The sequence below is a fragment of the Bombus pascuorum genome, chromosome 15, assembly GCF_905332965.1.
Source record: "Bombus pascuorum chromosome 15, iyBomPasc1.1, whole genome shotgun sequence".
Lineage (NCBI taxonomy): Eukaryota > Metazoa > Arthropoda > Insecta > Hymenoptera > Apidae > Bombus > Bombus pascuorum.
The window spans coordinates 4,966,783-4,979,560 of record NC_083502.1 but is presented as its reverse complement, the minus strand read 5'-3'; the positions used below and the strand labels follow the sequence as shown (position 1 = coordinate 4,979,560).

General features: G+C 28.8%; 1 protein-coding gene across 1 annotated transcript; it reads right to left on the bottom strand.

The window, feature by feature from the left end:
- Window positions 1-4,839: 4,839 nt before the first annotated feature.
- LOC132914496 (uncharacterized) lies at window positions 4,840-11,490 on the bottom strand. Its single transcript, XM_060973654.1, has 3 exons — window positions 10,919-11,490; window positions 8,121-8,281; window positions 4,840-6,600 (listed from the first exon to the last, which is right to left on the bottom strand). Exons 1-3 carry the CDS (start codon window positions 11,221-11,223, stop codon window positions 6,293-6,295), a joined length of 774 nt encoding a protein of 257 aa, XP_060829637.1. The 5' UTR covers window positions 11,224-11,490; the 3' UTR covers window positions 4,840-6,292.
- Window positions 11,491-12,778: the final 1,288 nt, after the last annotated feature.

Below are 12,778 nucleotides of genomic sequence, written 5' to 3'. Positions count from 1 at the left end.
ACTTCTTGAAATTGGCAGAGGAGATTAATTGGTTGGAGAATTGAAAGCAAGAGAAAAATTGTTGATAATTAAGTGGTAGAGTATTTGAATTTTTACAAGACATTTTTACAAAATTTTTTATAACAAAAAACCTTCTCGATAAAAGATTTTGTTTAAATAGGACAAAATAAATTTATTTAAAATGTTCACTTGATTATTGTAATTACGAGATAAGGTTTTTAAGAACTTGAGAGCTTAATAAACGGTTTCAGTTGATTAATTCTTTGACTTGTTAGTTTTATTGAGCCAATGATCAAGATCTAAATTTCTCGCTCTTTCTCTTTCATTACTTCGTTAGGGCGAGTTCAGTGAACGCAATAAAGTATATCTCCATTATAAGTGTACACTAAAAAAAACGTGTTATCTCTGGTTATTGAGCTTTTCTTTCCAACAAAAAGAACATAAAACAAAATTAGGAAGATAGAGATGCGCAATGCATAAAACTAGTTAGAGATAGACATATAAATATAGAAAGTAATATAAATTATAATAAGCCAATATTGCTGCAGATTTATGCAAATATATTTATGCAAATCTATAATTTTATAAATATGAAAAAACTTTAAATTATAAACGAATCTTATTTTTAAAAATGTTATACATTTTTACATATAATTCTGTATATTTTTGTATTTTCAAATGTCCCATAAATACATAAAAATCCGTAGTCTACCAATTAAAAATAGATTAAGATTATCTAGGAGTTACCGACTCAAAGCTCATGTATCACGGTCCACTAGTAAAGTAAATCAATTTTTCTATCGTTACTGAGAAACAAAATCAAGAGCTTAAAAAGAAGAATTAAAATTAATATTGAGAAGAAATATTTCTAAAAATTTATATCATCAACGGGACTACTATTTTAGGAACCGTCTATTATAAATCACGGACAATGTCTGTTTGAATAAAATGTTGCTTTTATCTATTCATAGGAATAAATAATTACGGAGGTAGCAGCATTGAGAATCTGCAATACCATTGATTAGAGAAAAATAGTATGAAAAATTCAAGCTCATTAATTCTCAGGTATGTAAATCAAAGAAAGACTTTCGTTCTATAATGATATCCCTAAGGAAATAATATCTGAAGAAAAAATTATTTAAATGTTTTTTCAACTTTTTAATAACAAAAAATATTGCTTTAGTTTACTAAGATGCTTAATTACATTGTCAAAAAAAAAATAACACTTATGGGACTGAAACATAAATAGGATTCTTTGACTGAACTTAATGAAGTTCTTCTCAGTTACTGTGTGTGGGTTAAATTAATGATTTTATCTTTGAGAAAGACATGAATGCAACTCAAACGAGTGTCTAGAGTCTAGAAGATAACAAGGGAAAAGTATAATGTTGTGGCTGCAGTTTAAAACAGAAGGACACTCGTATTACTGATTATGTTATGTATGTCACATTTGCACAAGCTATAGAATTTAAAGGACGAACATAGTAAGTGGAGTTGACTTCCCATTTTCACAGAGTGCATAAAATTATTATTTAATGTTATGTTTAGAACTTTGTATTTCTTTTATTAAAAGTGGAATGTGAGAGCTTTTATTAATAATGGAGTAAAATGAATCCCTATTGTTTACATTAATATATTAATTTATGAAGCTTTTTAAAAAGACTCTACTTATTCTACTAATTACTTTCATTTATATTTATCATATTTGGACTCTGGATCCTGTTTTATTTGTATTTTTAACGATAATAACTTCAATTTTTGGCAAATTTGTTTCATTTATTATTACGCTGTAACACATATTACATATGGCAATCAATGTATGAATGGTTGCTCGACGATAGACACCCAAACCTTTCTTCTTTAAAGGTCTATTATCACCGAATAAACTGAGATCAAACATGAGAATATGAAATTACATTAATTTATGATTAAAATACATTAATTTGTAACTTCTGAGTTCTAATAATAATAATATTAGTTCAATTGTGCAAGAGAATCCAGTAACGTATATTTATAATTAATATTAAATTTAACATTAAGTAATTTATATTCATAAGAAACTTCTCTCCTTCTAAGCGTGTGCACTTATGATACTGTCTTACAGAATACAATAAAATAATTAACCCAATGTTTTTCTACTTGTCCGAAGAAGAAAGCAAATTGTTTAACGTTTAATAAGTAAAGTGCAATGAATATTGGCCTCCTGCAGGAGAAAAACAACGATCTCTTAGTATCGCCAACTGCGAGAAAGATGAATATATGCCGAATGTACAATATGGTAGTTTATACGTTTCATCCCCCTTGGGACCAAGATCAATTAAGACCACTGGCCGTGATGTTTATCCGAGCTAGTAATTGCCATAAACTGTACCAATGATTGCGGCTTGCCTATATTTTTGGGAAAAACACCAGACCTTCCTAACTAATTACGTTTACCTTTTGATTTCGAATATTTGTTATGCCTTTTACATTTTATTATTCCTTTTAGATTTTCAAATGCTTTGATTTCTTTAGTATATTTATATTCCTGTTCTGTGGAATTTCTTTCTTGAAAATTTTGCAGATTTTATCTTGTATTATTATATTTAGTACTTTGCCTATTTGGATTCAAGCTTTGGATTCTTTTCTCCTCTTTAAAATACAATTAATAATATTAAAGAAAAATGTTTTCCCCTAATCTTTTTATATTCTATACTTTGTATGCTATTTTCTATTTTATATTCTATATCATATATGCTATATTCTATATTCTATATTCTATATTCTATATACAGGATATCCCACTTAATTCTGCGACCCTTAATTACTCTCTTATTTTTCACGGAAAGATGTTTCAGACAAAAGTTGTATGGTATCCAGGAAGACGTACTGTGTTTTTACATATATCATCTTGCGATGACCTTGAAACGTCCAGTAAAAGCGACATTAAAATTTTTAAATAGATGCCTCCATATTTTATTACTTATTCTTGTAGCGTTCATGTCAAAAGACACAAGTTTGTAGCGTTTTGAAATGTAATGAAAATGGAAGCATCCATTTAGAAATTTTAATGTTACCTTTACTGATCGTTTTAAGGTTAGCACAAAGTGATATATGTAAAAGCATAGTATATTCCCCTCGATACCATACAACTTTTGTCTGAACCATTTCTTCGTATCGTGAAAAATAAGAGAGTAACTAAGGGTGACAGAGTTAGGTGAGACACCCTATAATATTCTATATTCTATATTCTGATACATTCCATTATTTTTCTATATTATATTCTGTGACTCAATCGCGTATCTTACATAAAATTCTACATAACCTCTTAATGTTCAAACTGCTTGCAAACCTTCATATTGTGGTCTCAACTTATGAGATATTCATCATTATACGGTATTAATTATATTTTAGGTTAGGAACTACAGTAAATACTCGTCAAATGGATTCTGACAAAATCAAGGAAAGAAGCATCCTATGTATGTCGTCTGAAATGGCAAGTGAGACGTAGCAATAAATATTTTAATCGATCATGAATAAGAACGTTAAATCAACGTATTTACGAAAGTATCGATTATACGAAATGTCCTAGTCGTCCTACAAGAATAGATTCAACGGCGTTCAATGGGAAACTGAATTATTCACTGAGACGCTTCTGAATCTGAATTTTATTAAATCACGTCCGCGAGATTTACGAGCCCGGCTCCCTTAGAAAAGCACGATTGTTTGATCACGTAAAACGTTTCTTAGTTTTCTGTTCTATTTGCCTGCCTTTAATGTCGCTAATACTGACAAGAACGACCATAAGCTGTCCATTTAGCAGATCAACGAAATATTAATTAGTTATCATTTATGCGTAGGTTTGATAATAGGTGTTAATAAAAATCAATAACTATTTGAAAATTTTAAATAGACATTTAATAGTATTTATATTTATTATTTATTTAATCAAATACTATTGTTTAGATTTATATTTTATTATTTATTATATTTATATGTAATTATATGATAATTAGTGATATATCTTTTTAAATGATAAACGTGATTTTTGGGTAGTTTCGTTATATTTCAATGGTATGAAAAGAAGACATAAGAATAAAAATCCTGAAACATTTATCTTATCAGGCAGAATATCGTAATTAAATTTCTCTTTCTTTTCCGTGTGGCTATCAATTTACGTCATTAGTGTGTAATCGCATAAAATTGATTCTGAGCTGAAATTCATGGCACTATCTTCTTCCTTTAAGAATTTATTATAAAAAGAAAATTTAGGTAATTTCCATATCTCTAAATAAATGTTATAATTAATTTTGTTTAATTCTGATTTAAAAGAATTATTTACGTGTCTTCAAAAATTTCTATTTAAAAAGAAGGAAAACGGTTTTTTACAGAAAGAAGGAAAAAATTACTATATTTTAAAATAATTCAGTTGGACTAAGAAAGAAACAAAGATAATTTTTTAGTAACAGTTTTAAAAGTTCTTAAAAATAATTAAATCTGTAGAAGAAGATCGTTATCTTGAGAAATAAAAGAATATATTATTGAAAACAAAATACTCTGTAACTTCGATCTTCGAGCGATTGAGAATTCCAATAGCCGATGGTCAGACCTACTTCTACTACTTGAACCATAATGTAATGTGACGGCTGTCTACCCATGGGTAGGAACAATCTACTGACGTTCCTCTGGCAATTCTTGCATGCATGAGTTACACAATATAGGAATAGGGATGTATTTCTGACAAAGTTTAACGTCTGCAAATATTACTAGTGATAGGATACATATGATAAATTTTTATAATCAGGTACAGAATTTATCAAATTTTACTTTTTATAGCTAAGTATAGCTATCTTATAAAGTTTTGATTAGATGATTAATCTTTAAAGTAATACATGAATAATATATTTATTAATATAATAAAATTTTACATAGACACTAAATTTTATCAATAAGAATTATTGAAAATTATTAAAATGTATTGTATTAATAAATTAATAAAATTTGACATCTATTATATTATATTTTATCGTAGTCTCTTATTGTATTGTAAACTTTCGTTTTCAAATAATTCTAATCTCGTATCATTTTATATATACATGTATAAAATTTTAAGGCAGAAGAAATTTATAGAATATTTTCCTATAACATGTTTTATTTAAATTATTTTGTCATAATAATTACTTATAAGACGTGGATATTCCTCAAATCTAATTCTTACAAATTACACTTATTTTTAGGATTAAACAAATACTTGCAACGGAATGCACTCTGCAGAGAAAGGAAAAGAAGGACTCGTTTACAATTTCAATAAATATTAACTGGGTTGCAGCAATAACAATGCTGTTTAATGTACCACAAAGAGCCCTTCCTGTTCCCTTAATTCCACCAACTGATTTCGGCTTTGACTTACACGTTTATCTTTCTTTAAACTGCTTGTGAAAGTATTTTAAAAAATTTGTCACTATTACAACATATTTAGTAAATGCAAATTTTAGTGACTTTATAAAAATGAATTTTAGTAATCTTTTAAAACATTTTTTTTTGTAGAGTACAATATAATTTTTTAGATTAATTATCTAGACCTAATTTAGTGAACTAATATTATTAATGAAATTTTACAAGTCACAAGTTACAAATTATTAAAAATAATTACAATAAGTATACATGTATAATAGACAAAAGATTGATAGTAAAACAAAGAAAATTTTACAAACTTGAAAATCATTCGATTGTACTATTTTGTGCCCTACCATTTGCTATATTATTTATTCAAAATTGCTCTATAACTAGTCACTTGTCAATTCACTAATATTATTAATTAAACAAGAATAATGTTTAGATGAATAATTAAGATGAATGAATAAACAATTTATATTAGTTTTATAAATTATTCTGTATTATCATATAATAATTAAAAGATTTTTAAAAAATTTTAATAACGAAAATTAAGTTCAAGTTTATTCAACAACCGTAGGAATATATTTGGCGGGGATAGTCTTCTTCAGTGACCTTGAGTAGGTACCTAGGTACTTCTCAATAAACTACATACAATCTAAAACCTCGTGATCAAAAGTGCTTTTAAGATCGCTTACTGTTAACTTCAATACAATAACAATAACCACGACAATAAATGCAACGACAAATAGGAATGGTCACGTCTTTTAGATACCATTCCAGAGATTGTCTACCAAGCTCCATACAATTTACCCCATACATAAGAGGAACCTTTCAAACAATCGATACAAAGAGGTTTTATCGTTCAAAAGGTAGACTCAATGAAAAATCCAAACAACGATGAAAATGTATGATCTAATTAGGGATGAAGCGGCGGTGGGAAAGGTAAGTCTAAATTTGGAGGGTCTATATGGCTTCTATCGTGCCAACCCTGTGCCACAGGGTGAGCATGATACAATCCATAATTAACGCCATTTGTTGCTATTTTTTTTAGGCCCTGGATACTAGACAGTATCAAGGCCATTTTGGCCAAGAGCAACGCCTTGCCACCGAGAACCGCGAGGAACTGGAAACCCATGGGTATCAAGATCGAACCCATCAGCAGGAAGCCCATCATCATCAGCGGCACCATGTGGTTATGTCTACGACGGTGGCGACGCCTGCGGCCTGATAACGAAACGAGCATCATTAATGAGATACTTGAGACAACAAGCGGCTTGTTAGTATCCACTAACAAATTAAAGAAGGATTTTCGTGCAACAACAATAAAAGCAAGTAATTTTCATGATTTTTTTGCTAGTTATATGGAATTAAATCCTCTTAGGATGTAAATACAGTCCTGAAATATAAATGTAATCTTTTTTTATATCAATTTTTCTTACTATTTATTAACTTTTTAAACTGAAACTTCTAACGATATTTTAGACTGACATGCCAGATAACTAATTGATCAATCAATTTCACACAAAGGTTATTCACTTTGCTACTTTCGATTATTTATTTATAACATTTATTTAAACAATATAAACTTAATTTATCTGGCGACAAAAGTAAATTTTTCTTATAAAGGCTAGAACTTTCCGATCTTCTATGTTTTTCTTTCAAACGTAGGTTCAATTTCAGCGTAAATTATCTAACTTTCAGAAAATTTCTTAACTTTTGCATTCTGATGACTGTAACAGATGCTATACTGCACACCAGGAATTGTTACATCGTCAAAGACGATCGCAAGACTTGTATAATATACAATAAGCAATAAGAAGAAATAAAAGAAGTTACTTTTGTACTTCAAGACTATCTATTTAACCCCAAAAAGGTTCAATTCCATATAATCAGTAGTTAGTCTGAAAAAAATGTATAGCAATCGTTTACTTGTATTGTTATTACACGAGAATCCCCCTTAAGTTTACATATTATATATGTTTCTTTTTTTTAATTTTTCAACTAACTGAATGTACTATAATTAGAAAAATACATATATAGTTATAAACTCTAAAAGAAATATTAGGTGTACAAATGAATAGTCTAATTTTTTCAGTAAAATTCAGAGCCTATGTATGAGAAGCTATGGCAAGTTGTTCAGTCAAAGTATTTATCATTGTTTCCTGTAACTTTAAGCCATCTATTGGACAAGTGACGAATTCCAACACGGTAAAAATTTTAGACACGATTCAATCGTCATGACACTAACGACAGTGAACGTTCTGTGAAATTCCTACGTGTCAACGTTAGGCCACACACTGCTTCTACGACAAAAGACGTCATAATGAGCCTTGTTTGCGACATCTTGCAGCAGTCAGTTTAATCACTAGACATTAGTTCTTCGGATTACTACCTGTTCCAATCGATACAACACGCCTTATCCGATAATCACTTCCAATTAGTGACTGAGATACAAAAATATCTTGGCAATCGGATCTTGTCTAAAGAGGCAGCATTTTTTCCCTGAAGGAGTCCATCGCTTGTCCGATAGATGGTTTAAAGCTATAGGATGCAACGATGAATATTTTGATTGAACATCTTGCTGTACTTTTTTTAAATAAACTTTCAATTTCAGTAGAAAATTTGGATTCTTGATTTTGTACATTTAATATTTGTAAAATGACCTCATATTGATGATGAGTGTTTACAATAAGCTATTTTATTAATTAGAATTTACCAATTCAGTTAAATGGACACGGACAAACCTTCGAACTTGTAGCTATCTACATCGGTTACTTCATTATTAAAGAGGGAAATAATTTTATTGGTTAGGTAATCCACGTCGACTTTGAACACATGAGTGCGTAAAACTCGTAACAATCGCTTCACGATAACGGCTGTCCAATTGGTATCATCCCCTATCTCACTGAAATATACAGAAAAAGATAATTTTAAGTATTATATATTTACATTTTTTTTTCTTTTTTTTTTTAATTTTGTAAAAATATGAAGTTGAATCTTTATTGAATATATCAAATAATTTATTATCGTTACAGATTTACGGATGAACTAATTTTATAATAAATCGTTCACTTAAAAAGATTTCATAAAACAAACGGGATCAGTTTCAATTTCAATACACGCTAGATAATAGGTCATTAAGTTAATCTCGTGCTGAGTAAGAAATCCCTTAAACGCGGATTACTTGTCACGTGAGATTGCGTGACTTGAAATTTGTCCGCGGAAAATACTTCAGCGCTCCATTAAAGGTCTGATATTTTTCCTGTTCGCAAGAAATAGGGCGAGGCGAAATCGTAACTACTTTGTGTCAGTGTACAGCCGTTGGAAACCATCGTAGGTCAGCGAAACAACAATAATAACCAACAGGAATATTATACCAATTTTAAACAAATAAATAACTAATATTTTCTTGATAAAAATTGATAAAAAGAAACGTATAGAAAAAAAATAGTTAAATAATATCTGAGAATGTTGATTATTTTCTTTATTAATTTTATATCATTCTCTTTCAAACTCTTTTGTTCATTATGAAATTTATCCAAATTGATAAAAAATATTTATAAAAAAAATAAGAATAATGCTGAAATATTAGGTAAAATCAAAGAAGAGAATGATTAATATTTTTGAATATTATTTAGCTTGAAAGTAATTTTTAAAATTTTCAAATCAACTATAAAATTAATTTAAATACTTCTTATATCGTAAATGAATATAATTCTCCATTTCGAAAATTGCATAGGTTTATAAACATTTATATTTTCAGATATAAAATTCAAGTTTACAGAGAAATTTGCAGAAATTCTATGGGATTGGAGGTCTGCAATCTTTTAGACGCTTATTCTAATATTGACCGAGCTATTGAATAAAGGAAATCAAAGATGAACTACACTTTTCAACAGAACTGGTCTTTACATTGTATCAAAGAACTTTTAATATTTTTTAATAAGATAAGCTTTGGATATAACTGCTATTAGATTACCATATCTACACTTTACTTGCTATAGAAGTTATACAATTCAAAAAATTGTATTTTATTTCTTTATTTAATCATGATCAAGTTCATTGTAATTTCACAAATGACAAGAATGTACTTGATTCAATTTTGAGAACATTATTTGAGTTATTCATAAATTTAATTAACAAAATAATGTGTTATTATGTTCACAAATATAATCTTTTATATTTTACAGTTGTTTCACTTTGATATTATTCATTTTAATTTTGACTAAATTATTTAAAATAATGTAATATTTTTTACGTTAGAAATTAATAGTCTTTATCCATAATTTTTTAAATTACTATTTGTGCAATGTAAAAAAATTATTTTTAATGGAAAAAAATTGTCTACAGTTTCCAAGAACAAAGATAATAATTTCAACAACTTTTTAAATTATTATTTATGTAGTTTAAAAATTATTACTTTTAATAAGAAAATTAATATTTGCCACTGGTGTTTCTATAAAGGGGACGTTTGATTCAATTATAAATGAAGGGAATAATAATTAGAACGACACTTGGAGAGAAAAGAGCGATATCTCATAAAATGATCAATAGGGAGTTAACTTTCATGCAATTTCGCAAGCCGAGAAGTTTCGAAGTGGAACGCAGGGCTTCCACGACGACTTTCACGCCCTAAAACTTTTCGGAACCGAAGTCGAACTTTCACGAAACTTCTGCAACGATTGTATTTGTGGGTGGTTCTGTCGGTTATATTTTTCTCCAGATCCTCAAATATTTAAAATCAATCCATTGAAATCTACGATTTATTTACTTTTTTTTTTATACATTTCTATCTCTGTATCACTCTCATATCATGGATCTTCCAGTTTTCATTTTGAGTAAAAATATTCTGAAGTGATTTTTTAAAATTGTGTAGATTTTTACTTTTGACAGAATATTGTTTATTTTATGAATTTAATATTTTCTTTAGGATATTCTGGGAATTATATTTCATCTGTTTTAACAGATCTAAATTTTTAAAAATATCGTATTTTTTATAAACCGTAGAAAGAAATATAATTTTTATTTCAGGTCATGTCAAAGATAGCAGAGTTAAAACATTATCACTTATACTTAGAGAACATCGAATTCTAAAATATCCAATTTGTCTAAGAGGCCAAAATGGTCAACTCCACCTTTTATAAGTTTCACAAGTTTATTATCCAGGTACATGATTAATGTTCGGTTCTCAAAAAATAAATAGTTTACTTCCATAAGTTCGTTTATCGGGAGAAAAAATAGTATAAATGCTAGTAAATCCAAAGACAATTTCTTTATAAATAATTCTTCTAATGCAACCACTTCTTTCTACTTTTCAATTTTCTTCTTGGCTTCCGAGTGGCATATACGAGCCTCTTATTTATCAAATCGACTAATTACACAAAATAATTACACGAGAAAATTGCTGAACTTACATGTAACTTATAATCAACCGAGTATTTTTGCATTAGCATTTCAAAAAATTTTAAAAGTGGAGTTAACCTCTTTAACCCATGAACAATTCATGTAGCAACGAACACATTAATTCTTTGTTCTTGTTTACCTTTCTCTATAATTGTCCGTAAAATTCTTGTCCTCGTGGAACCTTACTAAATCCAGCCCCTCGAAAACTGGTATAATATCATCAACTAGAAGTGCATCCAAAGCAGCCAGTGCATGTTCCTGCACGCATTTTCGAAACTTCTCTAAAAACTCATCTTGTCCTGAATTGTTCCAGGATTCCAATGGACAATTCTGAAGCACGGTACGTAGGCCTGTGTACCACTTCGTATTGTCGTCGCAACTAGCGCCATCGGTCACAAGGATGACAAGTATGAACACGTAAAATGCACGCGGGTGCATCTGCATTCAGGGGAATAGTCGCCAACTTTAATAGCCGGTCGTAACAACTCGCAGACCGATAAAACTTAAGATTCGAGGGTACGCTCCGTGTACGATACTTTGTGTTATCGCACGTGCAAGTTATAGGCGTGATAAAAACAAATGTTTTGAATAGGTAATTTATACCTGTTTTGAATTTTCTACTTTTTTCCTTTTTTATTATTAGGCTGTAGGTGTTCGTGCAATTTTATGTTTATATGCACGTTATTACAGAAATAGAATTTAAGTAGATATTTGTTTCATCTACTACATATCGTGATAAATGCTTTACTTTGAATATTTCATATATTTTTGCATATTATACGCATTCTGTAAATTTTTGTAACATTAAATGTCCCAAAAATGCATAAACATCTACAGTCTATTATGCTTTAAATTATAATATTAAAATTGCTTAAGAATTTATTTGTTGATCTTGAATTAGACCAATTAATTTTGAACATAGCATTTATTTAATGCTATTAAAATCATTTGATAAAAGTTAAGATTTACAAAATAATACTTTGCATATATGAAACAAAAATCTAGTAAATTTTCTTAAATTTATGTATATTCTATTATAATTAATATGGTGTATGAGACTTGTTCAATAATTAAAACCAAACCTTGCAATATACTATACCAACACCACTATATTCTGAAAAAATCATTCTTCAAAGTGTGAAAAAGTAAAAATTCCAAAATTTCTTCCTTCCTTAATATTCACAACTTTTTTCAAGTAAATAACGATCATTAAAGTTCCAGCTACCCTTGCAATCCAAAGTTCTTCATTCACTGAACAAAATGAACTTTACCTCGAAACTCGAGCACACCACTGGAGATATGTTCTCCAAATCAGTCGCGATACACTGTAAACGATCGATCGTAGCTATATGAAGATTTATACATGCAGGAAATAGGCTAGGACACCGGCCAGGTGGTCATTGCGATTCATCGAAGGGCAACAAGGCAACGGTTAAAAGGCGGCACCTTTTATGCTCCAGCAACCTTGGTCTGTAATTATCAATAAACTCTTATAGAGTTGCATGACTCAGACCTTGAATTGCTCTTTCAACTGATCAGTGACATTCTGATAATTGAATATAAATAATACATAAAAACACGAAACTTTTTAAAGTGGTTATAACATGCTTACAATAAAAACAAAAATATTATGATAATATATTCAATCATGAGATCTAAAAGAATGAAATTGTTTAAGATGGCAATAAGATACTTACTACATTAATAAGAACAAAATTTAATGAAGTATAGCATAAATATGTATACAGCATAAATATTAATATTTCTAAATATAATTTTTCTCTTTTAGTCAGATTATTTTATTACGTGATTTAATGAGACATATGAGTACTGTATTCTATTGAGATAAAAGGAATTAAAAACCAAGAAAAATTAGATTATAGGACATCTAGAATATGCTAACTGTGAGATAATATTTAAAAAATATCTAAACCTTCTTGTATAATAAGATATCAACTAATAATATTAGTACACTGACAAAGTACAAATTACAGGGTAT

What these genes read in the sequence shown, in the direction of transcription:
- LOC132914496 (XM_060973654.1), bottom strand. Translation starts at nt 11,223, where the DNA reads ATGCAGATGCACCCGCGTGCATTTTACGTGTTCATACTTGTCATCCTT. An exon ending in ACGGACAATTATAGAGAAAG is followed by an intron (nt 8,282 to 10,918) that starts GTAAACAAGAAC and finishes TGTATATTTCAG; the next exon opens with TGAGATAGGGGATGATACCA. An exon ending in AGATAGCTACAAGTTCGAAG is followed by an intron (nt 6,601 to 8,120) that starts GTTTGTCCGTGT and finishes TTTCGTTATCAG; the next exon opens with GCCGCAGGCGTCGCCACCGT.